Source organism: Microdochium trichocladiopsis (genome assembly GCF_020744255.1).
Source record: "Microdochium trichocladiopsis strain MPI-CAGE-CH-0230 chromosome Unknown B0I36scaffold_5, whole genome shotgun sequence".
Lineage (NCBI taxonomy): Eukaryota > Fungi > Ascomycota > Sordariomycetes > Xylariales > Microdochiaceae > Microdochium > Microdochium trichocladiopsis.
The window spans coordinates 2,223,881-2,246,239 of NW_025763548.1; the positions used below are offsets into that span (position 1 = coordinate 2,223,881).

Consider the following 22,359-nt stretch of genomic DNA (forward strand, 5'->3'; position numbering starts at 1 on the left):
TGTGGGCTTAAAGTAAAACATGAGGCGCGGCGTTCGGCGTTCAGAAAATCACAGCTTTCAACATTCACACTGTCAAACTCACACAACACACTGGCCTTTCCACGCTTGTTGTTATGCTGCTGCCATGTTTCGATCTGCCACATGCTCTGCACCACTCACGGGCATGATACACACCCTCAGGGGCATATCCTTGACACGAGAAGTAACACCAATGGATTGAAACGGTCTGCAACCTTGGAACAAAAGCAGTTGCTGTTTTGTTTTTCTTTTCTTGGCCATGCCATCGGCGACTGGACGGGTGGTTCGCCATAAAGATCCCTAAAGTGCTTTTCGTTCCTGCAAGACCCGCAATCAAGACCATTGGGCGGCGAACGAGGGCACGATATCAAGGAACAGTGCCGAGCGTCAACCAGAGGACGTGTGCGATCATGCTTCGGGCGAGATCTGCCAAGGCCATCTGTCTGGCCGTGCTTACGATGGACAGGAGTCCTGAGGGTCTGGTGCCTTGAGCCGAAGTGCTACTCGTTGCTCGGCGCTCTCCTTCAACAACGCAAGACCAAAAGCTTCCAGGAAGTGGTCTGCCTCTGCTTCGGCAGACTTGATCTCTTCTCGGCGGGAAGCGAGAATGCGATCAATCTTCACCTGCCAGTTTTCCCCCATTCTACAATTCTCCGCAGATTCGCCCCTGTCCGCCACTCGGATTTCATCCTTTGGCAGTACCTCCTGTTGATGGCTATCGTGACTGATGAAGGACTCAAAGCCGCTCCCACTCTCAAATAATGGTCGGCCAGTGAGTTTCTCAATCTTGTCCTTCCAGTTTCGTGGCTGTATGTCGCCTTTCTTTCGTGCAGTGTTGGCCTCAATTTCCGCTGTCCGTGCTAGACTTTCAGACGTTGTTGAGACAACGTCATTATAGCTCAGACGACCAATCTCCTGGCGCTTTGGGTAGAGATCATCATCGGGACTTCTATCGACAGCTCTCTTCCGTGTTTTGGAGTGGAAAGCGTGCTTGACTGTTTCACTCTGGTTCCGAGAAGGTGTCTGAGTTGCCGTTGCACTTTTGATCCCGTTAACCACTTCGGTCTTGCTAAGCTTGTCGTCTTTGTGTGAGGCGGAGGTTTGTGGCGATTCGTGGTCTTGCAATCTACGCGGAGAATTCTTGTGTTCCATGGGCGCTGGAGCACGAGGGACCTTTGCCGTCGTCTCACGTTGCCCTTCTCGTCTTTGTATGGTCAACGATGATGGACTTGTATTTCGCGGGCATAATGTAGCAAAATGCGCGCCGTGTTCACCACATATCTCGCAGCGATAGTCCCGATCTGGAGGGGCGTCGTAGGTTGAATCGAGATTGGTTGGACATAATTGTAGCCAGTGTCCTCGACATGGTCTTCAGTCAGCATTATGCTCGCTTCACAGAAGCCCCAAAAGACCACTCACCGGGACGGCCACAGCGTTTGCAAACGTATCCTTTCGGGGGGCTTCTCGATGGCTTAGATATCCAGCTGCTTCCGATCACCTTCGATGGCTTTGCTGGGCTTTCTGCTATGCACTCTTGTGTATAATTGCTGGGAGTCCTTCTTGACGCCTCTGTGCCATTGTCTCCTGTGATCTCTTTTGAGCCAGAATTCTGGCCGAGGTGGATGGTGGGATTGCTGTCTTTCACTTCATCTTGCTTAGGATTTGCGGAAAGGTGCGAATTACTTAGCCGATTTCGTGAGCCCAGTGGCATTGTATTTGCACCGGTCTTGCGATTACCCAGTGCTGGTTTTGACTGGAGATTTTCAAGTTTGTCCTGATCATGGGCGTCAAGTTCGCAGGCCTCACCCACCCCTGCCAACATCCTCGCCCGGCTTTCGTGCATGTCGGAAGACGAATGGGCCTACAAATGCTTGTAGGTCTTTCTCATAATTCCATTACTTCCGACGTGTTATCGCCACAATTTGTTGTGTGATTCTGGTGGCTCTCAATAGGCATTGGCGGCTCAGACTGCTCACCAAGGGCGAACAAAGCGCACCTGTGCTCGCTTGTGGCCGAGTGGATGAGTTCAATGTTGCGTGTCAACCCCGGCCCGATATGTCAGGCATTCTTCATACCTTTGTAAAGAGTGTTGGTCGTCGGCCGGATCGTGTGAGAGTGTTAGATGCTACGATCAACTCGGCGTGATGATTGCCTCGTTGCTGCCTGGCTGTGTGCGATTTAGGAAAGGGCGCTCTGAATCGCTATTGCCGCTGTGATGCTTTCGTGAAAGGGATCCTTGGGAGGGTGGAGCATGCATGCAGGTAGATTCTGCTCATGCAAAGGCATGCGCAAAAGCCAACGTCCACTGGGGTCGGAGTGGTCAACTCAGTCGTGCGTCAATAGTATACAGGCACCGCGTCGCCTTAGTTGTTTTCGTAGGGGGTGGACGGGAGGGTTTGTCATGGCAAAATGTCTGGGATACTTCCAGCTAAAAACTGCTTGGATGGGTATGAAACCACTTCATCACCCACTAGATGCACCAGAGGTAAATATGGCAGGCGTAATCCTTCATGGATTAAATGGCACTGTTTGTGACCACTCTCCATCCGCGCGATAGCCCTCAGTTATTTGATATTGGTTGTAACACCCTCGGCTAATGCCATACTGCGGAGGAACTGCGACCAATGCCCTGTTGGCGAAAAATGAATAAATGCTTTGATCCAGTAACATTGAAAGTCTGTGGCATGCTAAATTTCACAATCTGAAAATCTACCTCTTCAAGGCAGCAAAGCGCGCTGCCAGATCCTCGAGGTTGGGAAGCCCATCGTCGGGCTTCTTGCTCGCTGGCTTCTTGGCAAGGCCAGCATCTACCATCTTCTTGCTCGGTCTCAGCTCCGTCGAGTTCAGGGTGATTTTAGGCCGTGGATTCTCGGTCGAGGGGCTTGGAGGATTAATGTGCAGGGGACTGTTCTGCCCTATTGATTTTGGTGGTTTCGCGCGACCCAGACTTTCCCGTTCCTGGGCTTCTTTGCTATCAGCGGGTACCGAGGGCTCCAGGATCCTCTCTGCCTGGCCACCGCTTCCCTCATCGTCGTCGTCTTCGCCATCTTCGTACTCGGGTGCCGCTCCCAGCTGCCTGCGTCCCGGGGGCCAGTCCACCCCGTACGCTCTCGCAATCTCCTCCAAGTAACCTTGCACAAGTTCCTCCCTGGGAGGAGTCACACTGAGCTTCTTCACCACCTTCTCTGAAACGCCTCCGTCTTTGTTCTCCATTGCTGAGAGGACAAACTCCTTGCCAAACTTTTCTGCGAGGAGCACCCTGACTGTCTGTAGTTCCTTGATCTCTGTTTTCGGCGCGGCGTAGATGATGCTCTTGACAGCTTCTTCGAGGCCGGGGTCGCAGGTAGGCGCATCCAAGAGTCCTGCCCGCGCGAGCAGAAGCTCGCAATACAACTCGAGGATCTCATGCAGCTCATTCGTGATGTCGGCCCGGATGATGTTCTCGACTCGGATTCTCGCGGAGTCGATCTTGCCGACCTCCAGGAGCTGGGCCATTGCCCTTCTCTGCGTCTTACCCATAGCATCGTCCCTCTGTTGCACCATGCGAAGGCGCGCTATGGTGAGCTTGAGCTGCACCTTGAGCTTTGTCTGCAGGTTCGCGATTAGCGTGAGGACGTGGGCAGCTGGCGGCTTGACTTTGCGCGACGTACGATGATGGTTGCGGAGGGCGGCATGGCGAACAATTGAGTAGAAAGCTGGGCTGTCCTTGCCTCGTTCTTGCTGTGTGCGAACCTCGAGCAGGCAGTGGCTATCGCGTGCCTATTGTGCGGTTGGGAGCGAGGTCAGCAGACGATGGAGCTCCCATGCTGTGCGACGTTGGCGATCTCTGGGCGCGGGGCAGTGTCGTCACCTGTGTGGGGGGCCGGTTCGCATGCAGCGCCGGGGTCCTCAGTGGCTGCTGGCCAATGAGGAGGAGCAGGGGGCACCAAAACGCGCTAGAGCCCTGGATCCACATCGTGGGTTGGGGGAGGTGCTCTCCACAGCGCACTGGAGTAATAATGATCTGTGCTGCCAGTGTTTATGCCTCAAGAACGAGTTTGCCTCGTCTTTGTGCCATCACAATCATGTCGCCGGCAATCGAGCCTGCCTTGCCGAAGCTTACTGATGTCTGTTAGGCGCCAACCTTTGTGGACGAATCTTCCTCTCCAGCCTCCATGACCATTCAGCACACACACACCCCTTGAACCATAACCATTCTTGCAGCTGGACTGCAACGGCAGAGAAGGGCAAAACGAATCTCTGGATCCGATCTGTGGGGCTGCGATCATGTGAGGACGCGCCTCACAACTTCTGCGCTACAGCTCCTATATCATTATATCCAAGGACATCTGTATATCGTCAATTTCTGGTCGACCATATCAAGATGGCCTTTCAACGTCGCCGTCGTAGAGTATGGACGGCGGTTCCACGATGGATGGCCGGCATCAAGGCGAATCTCATGAGGAACAACCTGTGGCAGAGCATACTCAAGAACTCGTTGGCCACCACAATCACCCTCATTATCGGCATCATCCCAGCGATTGTGGCTGTTTATGGCCATCTCACATATCTGGGCGCCATGGTGTCGGTCTTCGCCCCGCCGGGACAGAGGTTTGGACAAATGGCTGAAGCTCTCATACTTGTCCTGGTGGGCGCCATGTCTGGGGTCGCTTGGGGCATGCTGGGCCTCTTCTTGTCGGAACTGGTGCTCGAAAGCAACATATCGGCCGCGTATGGCATACGAGCAGTCTTCTTCGCCCTCGCGGTGCTGGGACACGGGATCCTCCGGGCGTCCACTCCCCGACTTTTCCTGGCCGTCTTCTGGCTGCTACTAATGAGTCTTGTGATTCTTACCAGCAGCTCAATGGGCGTGTCCCTGGCGATCCTGACCGAGCTGGCTTATCCCATCCTCACTGCCACAGCAGTGATTGTCCTGGTCAACATACTTATCTACCCTTCTTTCTCAAATGGTCTTCTAGGGCATTCCACAATCAATATGCTGCACGAGACCCTGAAAAGCTTGGCCGACGCGAACGAGTGGTTTTTTTCGAGTCTCGTTGGCCTAGACAGCAAGGAGAAACAGGTACAGGTTGTCAGCGATCTGCGGACCAGGCTCGCATTATTATCCGAACGCAAGACAAAACTCAAGGCCCAGCTGGCAGCTTCTCAAAAGCAACAAGCTGAGTGTAACTTCGAACTCGCTTACACATTTCTACCGCCAAGGTCACTCAAACCAATCAACGGCGCGCTGATGACGCGCTTTGTCAAAGCCACGATTGCTTTAATCGGCGCGTGTGAAAGCAAGTACTCCATGATTGGAGAGCAGTATATGGAGAATGACGACAGAAGTGATGCGCCATCCGAAGCAATATCTGATGACGACTCCGACTCAGATGCAGACTCGGAGACATCGTCCTCCGATATCGATATCGATAGCGACAGCTCGGATGATGAGAAAAGTGTGAAACAAGGTGTCCGGAAGTCCAAGCATGTTCGGAAAATCGAGTTGGTCAGGCCAGTGCGAGAGGTCGAAGGCGGTGACATCACCCTGCTTGAGCACCTGATATTCCAGGTTCGGGCGCCGATTCTGGCTCTGCAGGCCGAGATGGAACAGGCCGTGCAAGTGGTAACATCAGTGCTGGCTTTCTGCTTTGATGTCTCAACGCTTCCACCAAGTCATGTCAAACCTTATGGGATCATTGCAGCGGAACTCGACGTGCGGACGGAAATATTTGTGCGTGCACTGGCACAATTCGACCAAGAGTCTGCTACAGCACTCAGTCAAGCAGCAACCACGGTGTACAAGAAAGAATACAAGGTCAGTAGTACTGCAACATCTTTTTGCTACCAAGTCAACGGTCATCAGTCCTTGAGAATGTGCGAAAGTTTAATTTCTATTCAATAGGGGGATGTCATGCCGAGAATGGAAACACATCTGGTTTCCTCGCTTCTGATCAATCAGCGGCAAGCCGGTTCTCAGCTGCTCAGTATCTTGCAACACGGCAGAGCCCTAGTTGATGCTAGAACCGCATGCCACAACCGTAGGCGGTTCTACTTACCAAGAATAAGTTGGAGAAAATGGCTACGAACGGGCGGCGAGAGAGATGTGAATGTCCTCCCTGAGAATGCCAGAAAGGAGGCCAGAGCTGGACATGGAGTCCTTGAAGACAGGCGGAATTCCGTCGGTGAAGATGGACACTCGCAATCCAGCAACGAAGACCTCTTGGATTCGCACGAGGACGAAGAGGCATGCAACATACGGCCAGTACCCACAGTCTCGACGGAAGTCGGCACGATTCCCAGGCGCAAAGGGCCACAGAAAGCCGATTCCAGCACCATCCCGTGGCTTCGCGGCATTGCCGCTGATGTCATCGAGTTTATTGCGGATTCCGATTCTTTGTCCTTTGCTCTCAAATTGAGCGTTGCAGCTTTTTCCGTCACTTGGCCGGCTTTCGTGCCGTCATTGAATGCCTGGTACTCATCTGTCCGAGGAAGCTGGGCCACGTTGCAGCTGATTCTGGTCTTCGAGGTTTCGGTAGGCACTTCATTCCAGGGCTTTTTTCTGCGCGCTGTTGGCACTATAGTTGGTTGTACCATTGGCTATCTGGCATACTGCATAGGCGGTGGCAACGAGGTAGTTGCGATTGTCGTGCTCGTCATCGGACTCGTCCCATCGTCGTATGTACAGGTTGCAACGCCGTATGTCAAGACTGGAGTCATCTCCATCACAAGTCTGGCTGTCATTTGCTTATGTGAGTCTAAGCAGCATGCCATTCATGCCGCTTAAGTAAAAGTTACACAGCTGACCGGTTTTGACAGCCATTATCGCCGGAGGCTTTTCAGACCCACCCTGGGAGATATACGTCAAAAGGATGGCATGTTTTCTGGTCGGCGGCACTGCTGCACTGTTCGTGGAGCTCTTTTTATTCCCAGCACGAGCTCGCGATCGTCTAGTGGAGTCTCTTGCGTCCTGCATCCAGCAAATATCGCAGATGGAGAACTCTATCGCCGTGGGAATCGACTCTCCCATTAATATCGACGTGCGAAACCATGCGCATAATACCAATTTCTCCGATGCAAAGGGCAAGGCTGATCAGGCGCTCGCGGCTGCCCGGACGTTTCTGCCGTTCTGTTTGACTGAGCCACGGCTCAAAGGCAGCTTTACGGGACAAACGATCATATATGGCGAGATGATCTATGTTCTGTCGCAGATCATAGACCGCATGGACAATATGCTCTCCCTACGTCAAGCGTTTGGCAGCGGCGTCCTGGAAGAGCTGAACAAAGACGTGGCCTCTTATCGGCGGAATGTGGCCGGGAGCATTAGTATCGCTCTATTCGCTGTACACGAGGCGCTCACCACCAGACTTCCACTTCCGCAATTCCTGCCTTCCAGCAGGAACGCGCAGCTTCGATACATTAGTCGTGTCAGAGAGCTCCTCCTACAGCGTTCTTCCGAAGGCCTGGAGAGCAAGAACCCCACTCGCCGCGGATCTTTGGTAATGCCAACGCAGGCTCTGAAGTCAGCTACCAAGCAGAACTTCATCTCCTGGAACGCTGCATCCGCCGGAATGATGGAAATCATCGAGTATGTGGAAGAACTCATTGATCTGGCAAAGCTGCTCGTGGGGGTCAACGCCTTCCGAAGCGGCATGCTAGAGCGCCCAAACTTTCACGATTACATTGCGAAGGGCGATGCAACAAAGGGCGTCAATATCAGTGGTGTGCCGTCCATGTCGGAGATATCTTTGCGAATGAGCAGGACGCATTCTGGTGGGCTTCACAAACGTCGAAGCTGGGCCAGCAAAGTGCGACCCGAACCAGAATCTCGCGGGAAGACTCGGTCGAGAGGGTTCTCGCTGGGTTCGTACGGTGGACATGGTGCGGCAGATGGGCCATATCCTGACGACGAGGAACTTGACCTGCCGATGAGTCTTCAGAGAGTCAAGACGAAGCGTATGGAAGGACTAGAGCGGCTGAGATCAGCTGGGACGCACGACCCCAAGGGCAAAGGCTTGAGGAGTACCAGAACGTGGGCAGCTTGACCGAAGCTCCAGACTTGTAGAGTCTGTAATCTGTCCAATTCGAGCATCAACATCTTGTCGCTCACCTTTCGCTATTCCAACGGTGAGCTGAACACCGGCATTGAAGCGGCCAACAATCTCACTCGTTGTGTCGTGGACGCCGTCAGTGCGGACAGATAGTCCTGGCGACGATGCTATCATAATTGTCTCGTACTGGGCGAGCTCCACGGCTAGGGCAAAAATATCTTCGCGACGCGTCTGGACCTAGAGAATAGCACACAAGAGCTCATGGTCCTGCGCGATGTCGTCATGTCATCACCATCCCTTACCAACAGTGGTTTCATCAGCAAAACTTAGCGGCATCTTTCAGGATGCCGGCAAGAGAGAGGCTTAGGTGTGTTTCTCCCTCTTTCCTGATGCTTGAACACTCTCACATATTATTGGGAGTAAGTATCACGACCACGATAATGACGGTGGCTACCATCAAGCTTGAACTCCGAAGAGAGCCTCAATCTGCACAACGGGAAGGGATCCGCCCGATTCTCCGTCTTCTCCGGAAACGATTCACGAGTCCACTGTCTTCGTTGCCTCTCAACTATCCTTCCGTCTCACGATCCACAGCTGGAGATGTCTAGGGGACGACCTCTGATGTACGTGGGCCACGGTCAGGCGGTCTTAGGCGCTCGGCCGAGTCACTGCACACAATTGTGAGCTAGTCAAGGACTTTTGACCATCGGCCCGCCTATGTGTGACGTTTTGTTGCTCAACACTGGTGGGAGAATACACGGCCGATCCCGCTCTCCCAAGAGCGGCCCAGACATCTATCCGTGCACCGGAAACCCAGCAACTCAATAGCGCCTCACTCAGCTCAGTAGTACAATACATCCGTTTGAAGCTCGGTGGTGCATCATGTGAGTCGAAACATCATCTATACACCGCAACTTCCAAAAAAAAAAAAAAAAAAGACCCTCCCGACTCCCCCCCACTCAGGCGCCTGGGACGAATATTCAAGCGAGTTCCCCCGGGAGGAGCGCCTCTCCAGCCGCTCTGCACACATATCATGCCCCGTGCTGGGGACGGCGGGGCAAACGGCTTCCCGGAAAGTCGCGGCATCGGGAAAGGTGGAGGCGAGGGCGAGGCGAGCTGTGGGGGAGCCCAAAAGACGCATGACGTCGGGGGAACCGACTCAGGGCCACGATTGACTGCACATTTCAAAAAAGGGTCTCGTATATGTGGCGATGTGATTCGGCGAGCCGGAAATAAAGTACGAAACAGACAAGGATGCAGTTCCTTCAAGCGACAGGCGAAAGTGCCGAGGCTAGATCAAAAGCACGCCCGGCACCCGGGTTAGTGGAATTTTTCTCCCCAAACGTGGTCGCATTCATGCAGGCTTTCGGGGTCCAAGCCAAACCCGGCACTTCGTTGCCTGACGCTCGCTGCCCCGCGGCAGCGCAAAGCTGCCACATACATGTAAACGAGATGGTGAGACAGGGAGGGAGGGAAGGAGGGAGGAGTATCGTACGTGACGTGCAGCAGCTCTCGTAGGCGGCTGAGTCTAAAGGTAACAAACGTATCCAGCCAGCCGGGTCTTGACTGTTTCCACACCCACCACAAACTATCATTCTGCGTGATTGGATTTAGTGCGCAAGCAATACCCGATGTCAGTGCTCCAATGGTAGATCTTTTACCATGTAACGTCCCTCCCCTTTCTCCGCTCAATGCGAACAAGAACTGGCCAAGGGGCGACGAAAAAAAAGACGTCACTCCGAAAGCGGCAGTCAATTATTCTCAGCCGCGACGGATCTGCACAGGGTATCTCGCAAACCGGCCAATGAGCACCCAAGGGCAATTCAATAAGGCAGGAAATAAGGTTTTCGCATATTTGCACCACCACCACCAACAACACAACCGGCAAGGTACAAACAAAAAATTGAATGAGTGATTGGTTCAGCGAAACATTCCGAATGTGCCTCGTTCGGAGAGAGGAAAACGGGGAAAGCCCCCCTGAAGTTGGGTGGGGATGGTGATGCATACATGCCAGTCAGTCAGGCACAAGTCATATTACCATCGGAAATGACCCATTGTCTGCGTTGGCATGGGAAGAACAGGCGGGAACATGCATCTCAGTATTAGGTAGTCCCTGTGGCTTTCTTCGGTGTGTCTTTTTGGGAGGGGGCCATCAGCTGCCGTGACACGAAGCCGAGCGAGCTGCGCGCGGCTAGCAAGGATGCGCACTACACTTCATGATTCAAGAGAGTGGCGCCACCACAATCGGGGACACTATACAAGACTGGTGCAAGTCCCACGTTTCAAGAGTGCGGAATAAGATGGGGTTTTTTTCATGTGGCTGGGGCAGCGCAAGATGTTTCTTTCCCGTGGATATACCGAGGAATGTCGGTGCCTGCCCCCTGAGTTTGAGAAAGTAAGATATTAGAAAAAGGGGGTTGGAGAGATTTAGAGTTCCGAGTATGGCTTTGCCAGTCTCACTAATCTACTGGAGCATTGCTACAGCTCTCCAAGGGCGGTGAACATTTACGAAAATGCAGCTCCAAGGAAGACAACCGCGGATCAGATTCCGCGATGGTGGCCCATCCTCACCTGTCTGTGGCGTCGCCCTGCTGATCGAACGTACGAGTCGTGTCCCACCCTTCGCCACTACCCTCGTACAATACATCTTACAGTGCAGCACGCTCCGCTCCTGCACGAGGGACTCAGACGTAACGACCGGGGTTTTTTTTTTTTTTTTCGTGAGGGGAGGGCTGACGGGTCTGATGAGCTGTTATTGCAGCTCACTGTTGCATGATCATGATCAAGGAGCCCCCTCCCCCCAAGGTGTTGATCAGTGGTCTAATACGTGCTTTGCAAAAAGAAAAATACGCATTGATCGGCAACCACGATATTGTTAATCACACAAGAAATGACTATTCGCTATTTATAAGGGAGACATTACAGGATGATGACAGGAAGCTGTCTTTGCAAGAACTCGGCTACGCAAGTCGACTCTTCCCGTGATGTTCGTGAGATGGGATTGAAGCTCCCAACTCCGCCCCTTCTGCAGACTAAGCAAAACTCCTGAACATGGATGGTCAAACCATATAGAGAGGCACTATGTGCGCTGCCATGTTTTTCGACAGCCCTGGCGCCAGAGATGGGTGTATCGGGGATAAGAAAGTTGCATGCGGCGAGCCAGGGGCAGATGAAGCAGCAGCAGAGTTTCGCGCGAGGGCCAATCCCCTGCGATTCCGCCAAGCCACGAGCAAAGGCCACTCTCATTCCCCATATTGGCTCTACAGTGTTCCCAGCAGCCTGGGAAGGGGAGGTTGGCAGCAGCTCAAAGCCTAGGCCTTGAATAAGGTTTCTCGGACTGGCAAGCTACCTAGCGCTCGCTTTGTCCCTCGGCGCTAGACACGTCCCAAGGGTCAGGTAATGTATGCAAATAGCGGAAGGAGACAAAGCAACCCTTAGTCCGTGGGTGCGGCTCACGATGAGCCTCTCTCTCTCTTGGACCACTCCCTCGCCGAGACCCTGAGCGTCGTGATGCGCGACAACCGTGACATTGGGGAACACTTTTGGAGCTACTACGTTGTAAGGTACCTGACCGCCACGCAGTGCAAGCGATGGCGCCGTGCCACCAACAGGCTAGCAGGTCTCGGTAGTTGTCACCGCGTTTCTTCGCCCATGTGAGAGAGAGAGGGGGGGGTTCGCCAGGACGCGCCTCGACCGTTCGCTACTGCGGCGCTTGCGGCATTGCGGGAGCCAGTCCCGTGGGCGAGAAGCCAGCACCCAAACACGCTCGGGACCGTGAGTAAGTGAGGGCTATTTCGGTGCTGCCATGGGGGTGGTTCGTCTGCGGTCGGGAGCCCAGTCCCGTCCTTGCATATGACGAGCGTCTCGCCCCCTCCCCGCATGGGCTTGTGCCGTATTCTGTTATTGTCTCGCACCTTGTCGCCCGCTAGGGACCGCGTTACGGGCTCCTGCCCCAGTCCCAAACTGGCATCGTGACAATCGGGTGGCGTGACAGCCAATGCACGCTGTCGGTCGAAGTCTATTGTAATCACAATCTCTACTGTGAGTCATGGTCCTGAAGATAGGTAACTAGATTTGTCAGCTCATCACAAAGACTCGCTGCTAGGTCTCCCTGATATCAAGCAACGGCAATGGCTGTGCTGCCCCATCCGGATTGACTCGGTGCAGCTGATTGAGACCATCAGACTCTTGTATCCGACATACTTGGAGAAAGGTTGGAACACGGACGGTCCATCAGCACGGGTTGCAACCACCCTAGTGTCGATCGTAAAACCTTAAACAAGGCAGTCTTCGGAAGGAGCAGGCCCTGCAGCCGTGGGTGCATGAGTGTGAGCGGGACGTGTGTCAAAAAATCTCTCCTCTGGTACTACATGCGTCAACCCCGACCGCTCGGGGAGCGGCAGTTGTCCAAGGACGGTTGGACGGCCGGCTCCGGCCCCGGTCATCCAACCACGGAGCCGCGGAGTTCCATTATGCTTTTGGGGTTGTGGGTGGTTTCATGGGATTGTTCCAGAACCCGGCTGTACCATCGGGAGCCCAGCCGGTTTTTTCACTATCGACTGCGGGCTAGGTCTGTAGATCCACGGGAGTGTCTGGTCGGTCGGGTGTCAAAAAGTTGGAGCAGATACGGTCGACAATCATTGTGGCAGTCGCCTGACGCTATTGATTATATGCAGGGTCGAAAGCCATGGCCAGCTTACCTCGTATAAGTCTGCGGCGATCCCGTTTTCCCGTGCCTGGAAGTCCGTGACAAGGACACACAGCAGTGTTGTAAAGTAGGCACACGCCACAATGGATGACTCTTCCGAGCTCCCGTGGGTGCCCGGCGTGATGACCGTGGACGATGACTCGGGCGGAGATGATTATGATGGTTGTTCAGCCCCCAGGGGGTCCTCCGTCGTCCCGTCGGCCACGGGCCTCGGCCCCGGTCTCGACCCGATGGTGTGCAACCACTAGGCCGGCCCGGCACGGAGCGCGCGCCCCGAAAAGCCCCCCCCTCCCCCGGGCGGCTGGGGGTCCTGCTCTTCTCCAACATCATGTACGTTGAAAGTATCCCTAGTCCCATCTGGACCTCCTGTCAGCCGTGCTTCTTTGCGCAAAGCTGTCGGTACCTAGCGTGCGGCTGTCGGCTCTACCCCCCCTTCCTCCGGTGCGGTGCGACGGACAGAAAGGCAACGACGCGGTTGCACATGTCAGTCAGTAGAGCTAAGGAGACTGCAAGACTGCCACGAAAGCTTGCTCTAATGTCAGGGGCACAGCCGCGGCTCATGGTCGCAGGCTCGTGATGAGCGTCATCAACCGGCAAAACCTTTCTTGTTTTTTTCAGGCACCATGAACTCCAGGAGACACGAGACTCATGCGGTGCTGGTTGTTTTGGAGAGATGTGGCGTGGCACTCGGACCTGATGCCTAGGCGTGCAAGTCCCCGTTGAAGTTTACGGAGCATGCTGGCACTTCTGATATTAAGGCGTGATTCATATTGGGTTTCATTGCAGAGCTATCCGTAAGTCGGGAAATGCTGCAATGATAGCCATGATAACCATTGTTAGATCTGGCAAAGTGGTAAAGCAACAGGTTGAGATTTGAAACCCTAAGCTGCTCAATTCACATGAAGTTGCCCATCTTCACAAAGCCCGCACAATCTTTCCCAATACTTTGATGGACAATTATTGTATGCCCTCATAGGGATGAGACCAAGCCGCCCCAGACATTCCTCGCTTACCTCGTGACACTGCTCAAATTGAAACCTTGTGTCGTCTCGGCAAACCATGTTCAACCTCCTTTTACGAGTCCAGAGCTGGCTGTTTCACTAGAGCTAGCCATCAGCCGTCCCGACAGAACCTTGCTTCGCCAACCAGCTACCTCCAGACAACTTGAGCCTCATCCAACAAATATATCCCCCCCCCCTGCCATGCCAAAAAAGCCACGCCGCACCCAAAGAGGCAATGTCTGGGATTCTCGCCAGTCACGGGCCCCCTCGGCAAATAGCTTGCGCCCAACAACTTCGGACTACCTGACGGTACCGCATGCCGAAAGGACGATCTTGCCCGACCAGGCGCATTGCATGCAGAGCCAGCCATGTGTCCACGGCGGTTGCCGGGGGTGGGAGATGGGCTTCCAGTCAGGTCTGGGGAAAGGGGCGAGGGGTGTTCATGCACCTCGTCGGACGAGATCATCCACAATCAAGGGCTTGAAGGGAAAGGAAGGGACGTGTGATATGCGACCACGTTGAACCAGAGAGGCGGTGTCGCTACACCATGGATGCTCGTGCAGCATTAGGCACTTGCGGCTGTGCGATAATATGTGCAGGTGCAGCACTGGCGGCGACGGGGAAACAGCATCATCATCAGCCTGCCTGCCTGGATCCTGCATTCCCCTGATTGAACGACGGACTACGTGCGAGTCCTGGTTTAATATACCTGTCCCAGAGACGAGATCGCGTCAGGCCGTGATATCAACAGAGCTGCACAATGAAAGCGCTCTGCTCCGCTCGCCCTCTCTTCCAGTCTCGGGGCGTCACGATTGCATTAACTACCTACATTTACCTGTCGTCAGAAGAATGATTCCATAATGTGTAGGCGAGGACAGGATGATGATCGTCAAAGATCGAGGCTATGCTGCCGCGCCAAGCGGCGATCAGTGGGCGTCGTCCAGCTCGGTAATGGGCGTCGTCGGTGGACTCCACTGTGACTATTTTCTTCATTTCTTCATTTCTTCTTCACTTTTGCTGTATGGCTGCCACGTGGGATGGGAGACCAGGACGGGCGGGGTAGCACACCCGCGAGACCTCACACCGACAAGCGAAGTGATCTGCACACTCTGAAAAGAGGAAAAGTCCTTCTGTTCCACTTATTTCCCGCGAGCAGGGGGTGTGCCAGGAGAAGGGGGAAGAAGAAATAGAAAGCATTCTCGGCTGAGCAACACTAGTCGGTGACAAGGACATGGGGATCTGGTATTATTCCCGTGCAATTCTCGGGCCTCTGGGATTGCCGCGTGGGGGGGAATCCTCCATGTTCTGGATGGGCGGAACCACATGGCCAGGCAGGGTTTATTTCACATCAAGCAGATGGAGGGACGATCCCGCATGCCCTTGTCGTGTTCAAGCGTTTGGGTGATACCATCCATGGCAAAGCCTTCCATGGCCTGACAGATGAGCGGTGTGCTGGGCCTGCAAAAGTCCATACCAGGACGATACCGCATTGACCACTGCACTGGTCTGTGTGAGCGTCGCAGCACCTCCCGGCACCCAGTGCAGGACCATCACGACTGTATCATCATCGTCATGAGGAGTGCAGGACATCGGCCGCCCACGAGATGACGATGCCAGGCCCACTGAGCAATCTCGGCCTGTCAGCTGGTGGAGGGGACCCTTGGGAGATCGCGCGCAGGCAGGACCCTCTCGCTAGTTTGCTCGCGACTCGCCAACTAAGCAACGGACAGGCTCAAGCCAGGCCGGATTAGGAGGCTGCAACCACAGGGGTCATTGTGCCATGACTCGTGAGTCCTTCTCCACATGGCGATCTACCTGACTTGAAGCACGGCGCCAACTTGCTGGTGATGATCCTTGGGCCCAGGTCATGGCAGCAGCATCTGACAGCCGAGAACAACTTCTGACGTGCCCATGGTACTTGGGACTTGGCACGCCCTACGGCTCAGTCTCGACAACATCCACAAGCATGGTAGCCATGGCTGTGCGGGATCCACGTTGTCCCTCTTGTAGCTGCGCCGACAAGCGACCAAAGATAAGGATTCGGTGCCGACAGCAAACATTGCCATCCCCAGCCACATCAGTCACGACGCTTCGTGCCGACTTCCAAGGTTCTTGTCCTGGCTCTGGTTTCATCGCATAGTGCTGGATGACCCCGCCCCACCCGTCCTTCTGGATCAGTAGCTATCGTACGAGTTCGGCTGGGACACGTGCAGTCTGGCAGTCGTTGGCACAGTGGGCAATGCCTGGCACAAAATAGACGAATGTGGACTGCGAACCGATGCCCACACCGATCGTGGGGGCCAAACTAAAAATCCTGCCAGACAGTGGTTAACAACAGACTTTAGCTGGCACCTCGGTGGAGAGAACGTGACTGGCTGGCGACTCAACCACACTCCCACCCGCAGTTTGAAACGTGGGCTTGCTGCATGTCAGATTTGGCCCAACTGATAAAGGGGCGCCACACAAACCAACCTCTCGGCGGACTACACCCCGATGAAGGGAGTACAAGCAGGACCCTTGATCGCACCCTTGCCCTTGCCTCTGGCCAGACCTTACTTTTGTGTAACCCTTGGCTTGCGGAGCAGACGGACGAGTTGCACGCGTGGTGACTGGTTTGCAAGGCAGCAGCGGTGAGAGCAGTTGACCAAAGGCGCACTGACGAATACCTTGACGGACCAATGGGTCGATAGCAAGCACGGCGCTATGATATCATTGGAGGGAGCAGGACTGTTGTGAGCCGGCTCTTCGAAATTGAGCACGAAGCCAGCCACTTACATATGGATATGTGGCTGCCGTGTCCATACGACGTGCAGATTACTCTGCTGGTTGGCATCGTCTAGTGTGTTCGGCCGTGGTTGAGCTCTGCCTTGTCTTGTACACGAATGCCTCGGGGCGTGCGTCCTTGCAGTCATTCGAAAACGGAGCTCGCAGGGCAAGCTGACCGTCTCTTTGTGCAGAGCTACGCTGGTCCTCTTGCGTGTGTGGCAAGATGATCGACCGCACTATCATCCTGCGCCATCCCGCCATCCTGGCGCGTTGGGCCGGCTGACAATCTCAGGCGGTCCTTAGATGGGATAGCCACCGCTACGATGCCATGGTGCAGGAAAGGGGGCGCTCCATGGTACCATGCACTCCCTTCCGCTGATGGACAGCCGAGATGTGGCCCGACTCTTGACAGGTGCACCACTGACACGAACAAGGGTGATTGGAGGGCCTCATCACGGATTGGAAGGAAACATGAGATGATGGATGATGTGCGCCGGGGCAGACCAACCAGCAGGTGCTTGGAGCCCGGGTTGGAGCCCGCCAGGAATGTGCCACGCATGCACGTGGAGCGGGGATGAGAGATCGCCATGTGCCCGAGAGGTCACAGTGGGATGCCATCGCAATACCGCGTTCAGAGAGGCTGAAGTGACCTCTGGTCGAGTGAATCAAACAGCTGTGGTGGTGGTCTTGGGTGGTTCTTCGCAACGAAAATGACGGCTCCGAGCTCCGCCCAGGCGTGGCTGAGGAGTTTGAGTGAGACAAAGCTCGTCATGATGGCCACCCCAACCAAGCTGGGCCATGAATCACAGGCTCAGCTCACCGTCCCCATTTTGGCTGCAGCTAAATTAGTCCTTCGATGTTTGGACCAAAGTGGCTGATCACCGTCATTTTGACTCGGGACGTCAGGCTTCTTTCCACGTGGCAGTCTCCACCAGAACTCCATCTAGGGTACGTGCCCCACGGGAGTCGTTGCACAAGTGCAGAGCATGACTGCCGATTCCCATCCTTACCGGTTGGCGAGGTCGGAGTCGGCCAGGCCAATCAAACATGAGAACCAATGTCCGGGTGGCGTGGTGCTGAGTGGCATTCGCTTCCTGGAGGTTTGTACCATGTTGGGCATGCTGATGCTAATGATGGCGCTGATGCAGCAAGCTTCATGACCCACTTTGGCCCAACCCCATTCTTGAACCCTCTCTCGTCGTGATATCTGGCATGGCATTATGATGGTCCGTGGTAGCAAAATCTCTGCCCTTGGGCTGGCCAACAAGGAAGCTGTCCAGGCGGGTCATCTGGATCGCAATCATTGACCCAAGCCGAAGGCCTGATTCTGCAGGCTCGGAACTTCCATTGGCATCCAACCCCGTTCTAGAATGCGTGGTGAGTAATGATCGTACGATGTTGTTCCACAGAGTGGAGTCATGCCTGTTGACTGCTACGGCGGGCGTCGTTTGGGGTGCGTCCGTGTGGCAACTAACAATTTCATGGTCTGACACTGTCCAAGCTCTGGTCAGGCATCGGGGTCCGGCGCTGGCTCGAATTCGGTGCCTTCTGAATATGCTTCTGAGAGGCCATTTGGGAAGCCCTCATTTAGGCTTAAAGAGCACAAGCCTCTAATAACTGGGGGGGGGGGTCGTCATGACCCATCCGACGGGACGGACACTGCGCCGTTCAGCGATAGCGACTTTTAGCATCAAAACTCCACGTGGCTAACGGATGGGCCCTGATACTGTAGCGTGGTGAATGACAAAGTTGATATTTCGGTGGTCCTCGCTTTTCTTATTCTTTGACGCAGAGCCTCCGTATGGTCACTTGATACGAAGCAAATCATCACGGAGCTTGCTCTGAAGGGTATCTCGACGGACTTGAGTCGTCAGCAGCTTCAAATCACCGCCCGGAGACGGCCACGGATTAGTTTGGCGCTTGTAGTAGTGTAGTTCGGCGTGGTCGTTTCCGCTCATTCGAATAGTCCGACACATTTACTGCGCTTGAACCCGTGCATGAGCTGTGAATGTGCATGATAGCCCTTCCGACCTCGCGATATCGATTTCGAATGGTCCAATATGGCCTCACCTTTGGTGCCGAACATCGACTTTGAAGCGTGGTGTTATGCACAGCCTGAGACGCCACATTGTTGCCGATGGAGATTTCAACAGCCTTGCAGCACCCTCCGAAATGGACGCAGCCACGCAAAGCACTGGACGGCCTTGAGACGATGGTCAGAGCACACTAATAATTATTCAGCCGAACATGATACAGTCCTAAAGTTCCTCATGGCCCTCCTGCACTGGGGTACCTGCCCATGCTCTGGGCTTCCAGAAGTTCTAGAAGAACTTAACCGGATCAGATCCCTGCAGATTGGGGAATGCGGCACGGCGGCTAGGCCTCGTTCCTACCGACCATGGATGCCTGTCGAGGCGAAACAGGGCTGCGACCCACGTGGTGTTGCAGGCTTGTCAGTCATCTGGGCTGAGGAGGCCGTGAAGGGCACGCACATCTGTTTCAATGTCGTAAGCAGGCGTATGAGATAGAGGATATGGACAACAACGCATGGCGGTGAAAACGCGAGCGACCGATGCGGCTGGGAGCTTGCCACCGTCATGCTGAGGCTGCGACATTGCCGTACCCGTCGTCTTGTAAACTTGGGCCCGAAGCACAACCTTGTCGATGGGCTGTCCAGCGAGCAAACATCTGCGGAGAAGGGGGTGAAGGTTCTGCGTACGAGAGTACGTCTGGCTCTCTCCTCTCTGGCTAGCAGCCTGTAAGGTGTCCATTGCGCAGCTGAGGTCGCGCAGGCAGTTACAGGAGCCTGGGCAGGTGCAGATGTGCCCAGTGGGTCCACGAATGGTTCGATCAAGGGACAATCACTGCAGACACCCTTGCTTCCTCCCACATTGCTGTGTCCCACCTTTTGCGAAGCCAGCAAGGGCTGTTTCCGCACTACAGAAGTACCTTCAACCCAGGCCTGGCTTGCCAGCATTTGCGGCAGGCGCGACGCAGCAGTACCGGTATGGGCACTGGTGCTCCAGCAGAGAGGATTGCTTCCTGGTCATCATGTTGTCGTCGTCAGGCCCGGCTTCGCCCCTCCATACGTATCTTGCAGCCGGCCCTTTGCACCAAGCGCCTTAGGCCTAAAGCTTGTTGTTATCCCGCAATACACAAAGGACTGACAAATCCGCAGGATATCCCTGTGACGGTAGGTGGCTGCGTGCACTTCACCGTTATTGCACGTGGCATGCCGAAGCCACGTTGCCGGCCGCAAGGTCCGTCTCCTCCACTAGGCCTGCTCTAGGGCGGGGGTCGCTGCTTTTCCGAGACACAACCAACGTGAAATCTGGCTCAACATGTACAACGCATGACACACGATATCAATGTTGTTGAGGCCCGTTGGCCACGCCTGCATCGGTCAACAACCACCGAGCTTACGCGCCTTCGATGAGCGAGAGCCTTCGACCAAGGTTGGCAACTAAAGCAAAGTGCTCTGAGCTTGCGCGGCGCTGCTATAAATATCGGCCGTCAAGCACGAGTATGTTGCGGGTGCAAATATAACCAACCCGTCTGAAACAACTCATCAACAAGCGTCATTATCACGCATGTGGCGTACCATATCATGGCTAAGGCGGGCTTGCATGTCCAACGTTGGTTATTTGGCTGGTCGGCGAGGGACCATCCATTTGGCATACGGAGCACGGCAGCACTCTCCAGAGCCTGGAGTACCGCCCCTCTCATGGAGGGTGCTACTCGAGTGGATCGGCGCGGTTCTTGAACCATGAAGAATATCGCGGTGTTGGTGACGGACGAATATTGTCCGACCACTGCAAAGGCAACACAGACGTCCGACCACCTGGCGACTGGTGAGGACGAAGGCCACGCGCGGACTAGGATTCTGAGCTGTCTCTCATCCAACGTGGTGCGGTGTGGTGCGGCACACGGAGGACCGGTAAGGATACGAGAATGCATGCCCGAGAAGATGCGTGTCACACTTGCCGGGCCAAGTGTGGGAAACGACGAGCAATTCATGCGTGCCTCTCCTCAGCTCCCGGGCGAGTCTGGGCCAGGGGGTCTCCGTTTTGGCGGCTTCACTCCACACATGTCTTTTTGATCGATCCTCGCACTGGGCATCCCCACAGCGGCAGTAGCATACCCAGTCCCCCAGATAGGCCAGGCGCACTTGAAGCTGGCGAACAGGCCAGCAACCAACGCGACAAAGTACAGTCGACGGAGGCGATTGCTCCAAGAGCAGCCTATCCATCACACATAATCACCACCCAGCGAAGGTCAGGACGGGCCGCGATGTGTCCAGGCAGGGCAAATAGTACATCCTCTGTGCCTCACAGGCCGGCCGAGCTGACTGTTGGTCCACGCACCGATCGGAGGACGGGAACTCCGGGCGGACCTCGTGGCGACCCCTGCCATGCCATGCCGTGCCACAAAGTGCCACGCCAGGCCCCAGTCCGGCCGCCCCAGTCATCACAGTCGGAGGGCGGAATTCTGCTGGGCAGTCGCAGGGGTTCAGGGGCAGTCGCAGGTGCTGCATTCCAGCACGACGAGGGCCAAGCGCCAAGTGCTGCAAATCTCTGCCCAGAAGGCAGAGAAGCCACCTTAAAATGTGACAGTGACCGTGGACGGTCGAGTATGGCTCGGGCGGGCTGGGCTGGGCGCTGCTCTCTACTGGCTGCAATCTCTCATAGTTAGCCTCGATTTAGGCCTGCGCTTGCGGGGGGAGGGATTGCCACGAGGCAGCAGAGAGCGAGCCGCCTCGTGGCAGGCCTGCCCCACCCACACCCCCATCCACACCCACAGAGGCACAACACGCACACCACCTGCCTGCACACACACATGGGAAGCCAGAGGCGGGCTCCTGAGGCGGCCAGCAATCGTAAGATCCGGGGGTAATATCAGTGGTGCTATCGGCCCAGGCCCGCAGGCTTGTCTGCACGCACGCTGACGATTCGTCATGCTCGGAGACGTCGCAGACGCGAGCGCAGGCCACAGAGCATTGGGCAGGCTCGAACCACACGTCGATCCCGACAAAGCCGTGCAGTCCAGGACCGGGCAACCTGGCACGGGAGTCACGATGTTTGGCACACCAAATCACCTCGGCCCTGTTGCGAAGAGCATCACCGAGCATGCGTGGTCATCTGGCCGCCGACATGCCGCTGCTCGTGGCGAACAGCTTGTCTTGAGGTGCGTAGTCATCCTGATAGCCCCAGCGGTGCCCAGCCCGGCTGCCGAGTCTCGCTCGTGGTTGTTGGATAAGCCCAAGCCTGTCAGAGACCCAGGCAGGCCTGTCGAGTCCCGCAGCCATCCCAAGACGTTACCTAGGTAGCAACGAGGAGCTCTCACGCATTCCAGGTTGCCACTGCCGGCCAGCAGTTCCAGCGTGCGCGTGCCGGAACCATCGCTCTCGTCTCCTGGACCCAGGCAGAGCCCGTGTGTCGGTCTGGTCAGTGCCTGAGTAATAATCACTTTGGTCCATTGCAGCCCGGCCGCACGCTCGCCCGTGCGCTACCTTGCCTAGCCTAGCACCGGCCAGCGAGCGAGCGACGGTGGGTGGCCCCCCTTTCGCTTAGGAGCGTACTATTATGGCCACTGCGCTGCCTCCGTGCTGGGCCTGTCTCCAGTGTGAGCGACGGCGAGCCGACACCCAGCCATCCTGGCCCGCCAGCCGACTGGGCGAGCGCGTGTGTGGCCAGAAAAAGTCGACGAGGAGGAGGGGTGGGAGGGCGAGGAGCGAACGAGACAGGACCGGACGCAGGGGTGGCCTGCCCACGTTGCGTTCCCCATTCCCGCGCACACGCCCGCCCACCCCTCCCGCCCGGCGCACGAGTCTGCAGAG

At 55.5% G+C, this 22,359-nt stretch overlaps 5 protein-coding genes across 5 annotated transcripts; 2 read left to right on the plus strand and 3 right to left on the minus strand.

The window, feature by feature from the left end:
• Positions 1–196: 196 nt before the first annotated feature.
• B0I36DRAFT_120670 (uncharacterized protein) lies at positions 197–1,285 on the minus strand. Its single transcript, XM_046148030.1, has one exon. The coding sequence runs from the start codon at positions 1,168–1,170 to the stop codon at positions 472–474; it is 699 nt and encodes a 232-aa protein (XP_046012935.1). The 5' UTR covers positions 1,171–1,285; the 3' UTR covers positions 197–471.
• A 1,128-nt stretch (positions 1,286–2,413) lies between these two features.
• B0I36DRAFT_323527 (regulator of Vps4 activity in the MVB pathway-domain-containing protein) lies at positions 2,414–3,820 on the minus strand. The gene is made up of 2 exons (XM_046153988.1): positions 3,669–3,820; positions 2,414–3,606 (listed from the first exon to the last, which is right to left on the minus strand). The coding sequence occupies exons 1-2, from the start codon at positions 3,690–3,692 to the stop codon at positions 2,728–2,730; spliced, it is 903 nt and encodes a 300-aa protein (XP_046012936.1). The 5' UTR covers positions 3,693–3,820; the 3' UTR covers positions 2,414–2,727.
• A 612-nt stretch (positions 3,821–4,432) lies between these two features.
• Positions 4,433–8,042, plus strand: B0I36DRAFT_242604 (uncharacterized protein; the record flags this gene model as incomplete). Its single annotated transcript, XM_046149920.1, has 3 exons — positions 4,433–5,815; positions 5,903–6,749; positions 6,817–8,042. The coding sequence occupies 3 exons, from the start codon at positions 4,433–4,435 to the stop codon at positions 8,040–8,042; spliced, it is 3,456 nt and encodes a 1,151-aa protein (XP_046012937.1).
• A 9,871-nt stretch (positions 8,043–17,913) lies between these two features.
• On the plus strand, positions 17,914–18,142 carry B0I36DRAFT_323539 (uncharacterized protein). The gene has a single exon (XM_046153989.1). The coding sequence runs from the start codon at positions 17,919–17,921 to the stop codon at positions 18,135–18,137; it is 219 nt and encodes a 72-aa protein (XP_046012938.1). The 5' UTR covers positions 17,914–17,918; the 3' UTR covers positions 18,138–18,142.
• A 657-nt stretch (positions 18,143–18,799) lies between these two features.
• Positions 18,800–21,651, minus strand: B0I36DRAFT_431396 (uncharacterized protein; the record flags this gene model as incomplete). The annotated part of the gene is made up of 6 exons (XM_046162581.1): positions 18,800–19,279; positions 19,324–19,565; positions 19,947–19,986; positions 20,665–20,764; positions 20,856–21,051; positions 21,360–21,651. 6 exons carry the CDS (start codon positions 21,649–21,651, stop codon positions 18,977–18,979), a joined length of 1,173 nt encoding a protein of 390 aa, XP_046012939.1. The 3' UTR covers positions 18,800–18,976.
• Between the last annotated feature and the right edge of the window lie 708 nt (positions 21,652–22,359).

Bases quoted from the DNA above. Each gene is read 5' to 3' on its own strand.
- B0I36DRAFT_120670 (XM_046148030.1), bottom strand. From the start codon at position 1,170: ATGGAACACAAGAATTCTCCGCGTAGATTGCAAGACCACGAATCGCCA.
- B0I36DRAFT_323527 (XM_046153988.1), bottom strand. From the start codon at position 3,692: ATGCCGCCCTCCGCAACCATCATC. The intron at 3,607-3,668 runs GTACGTCGCGCA...GCGAACCTGCAG, and splicing joins CGCCCTCCGCAACCATCATC to ACAAAGCTCAAGGTGCAGCT.
- B0I36DRAFT_323539 (XM_046153989.1), top strand. From the start codon at position 17,919: ATGTTGTTCCACAGAGTGGAGTCATGCCTGTTGACTGCTACGGCGGGC.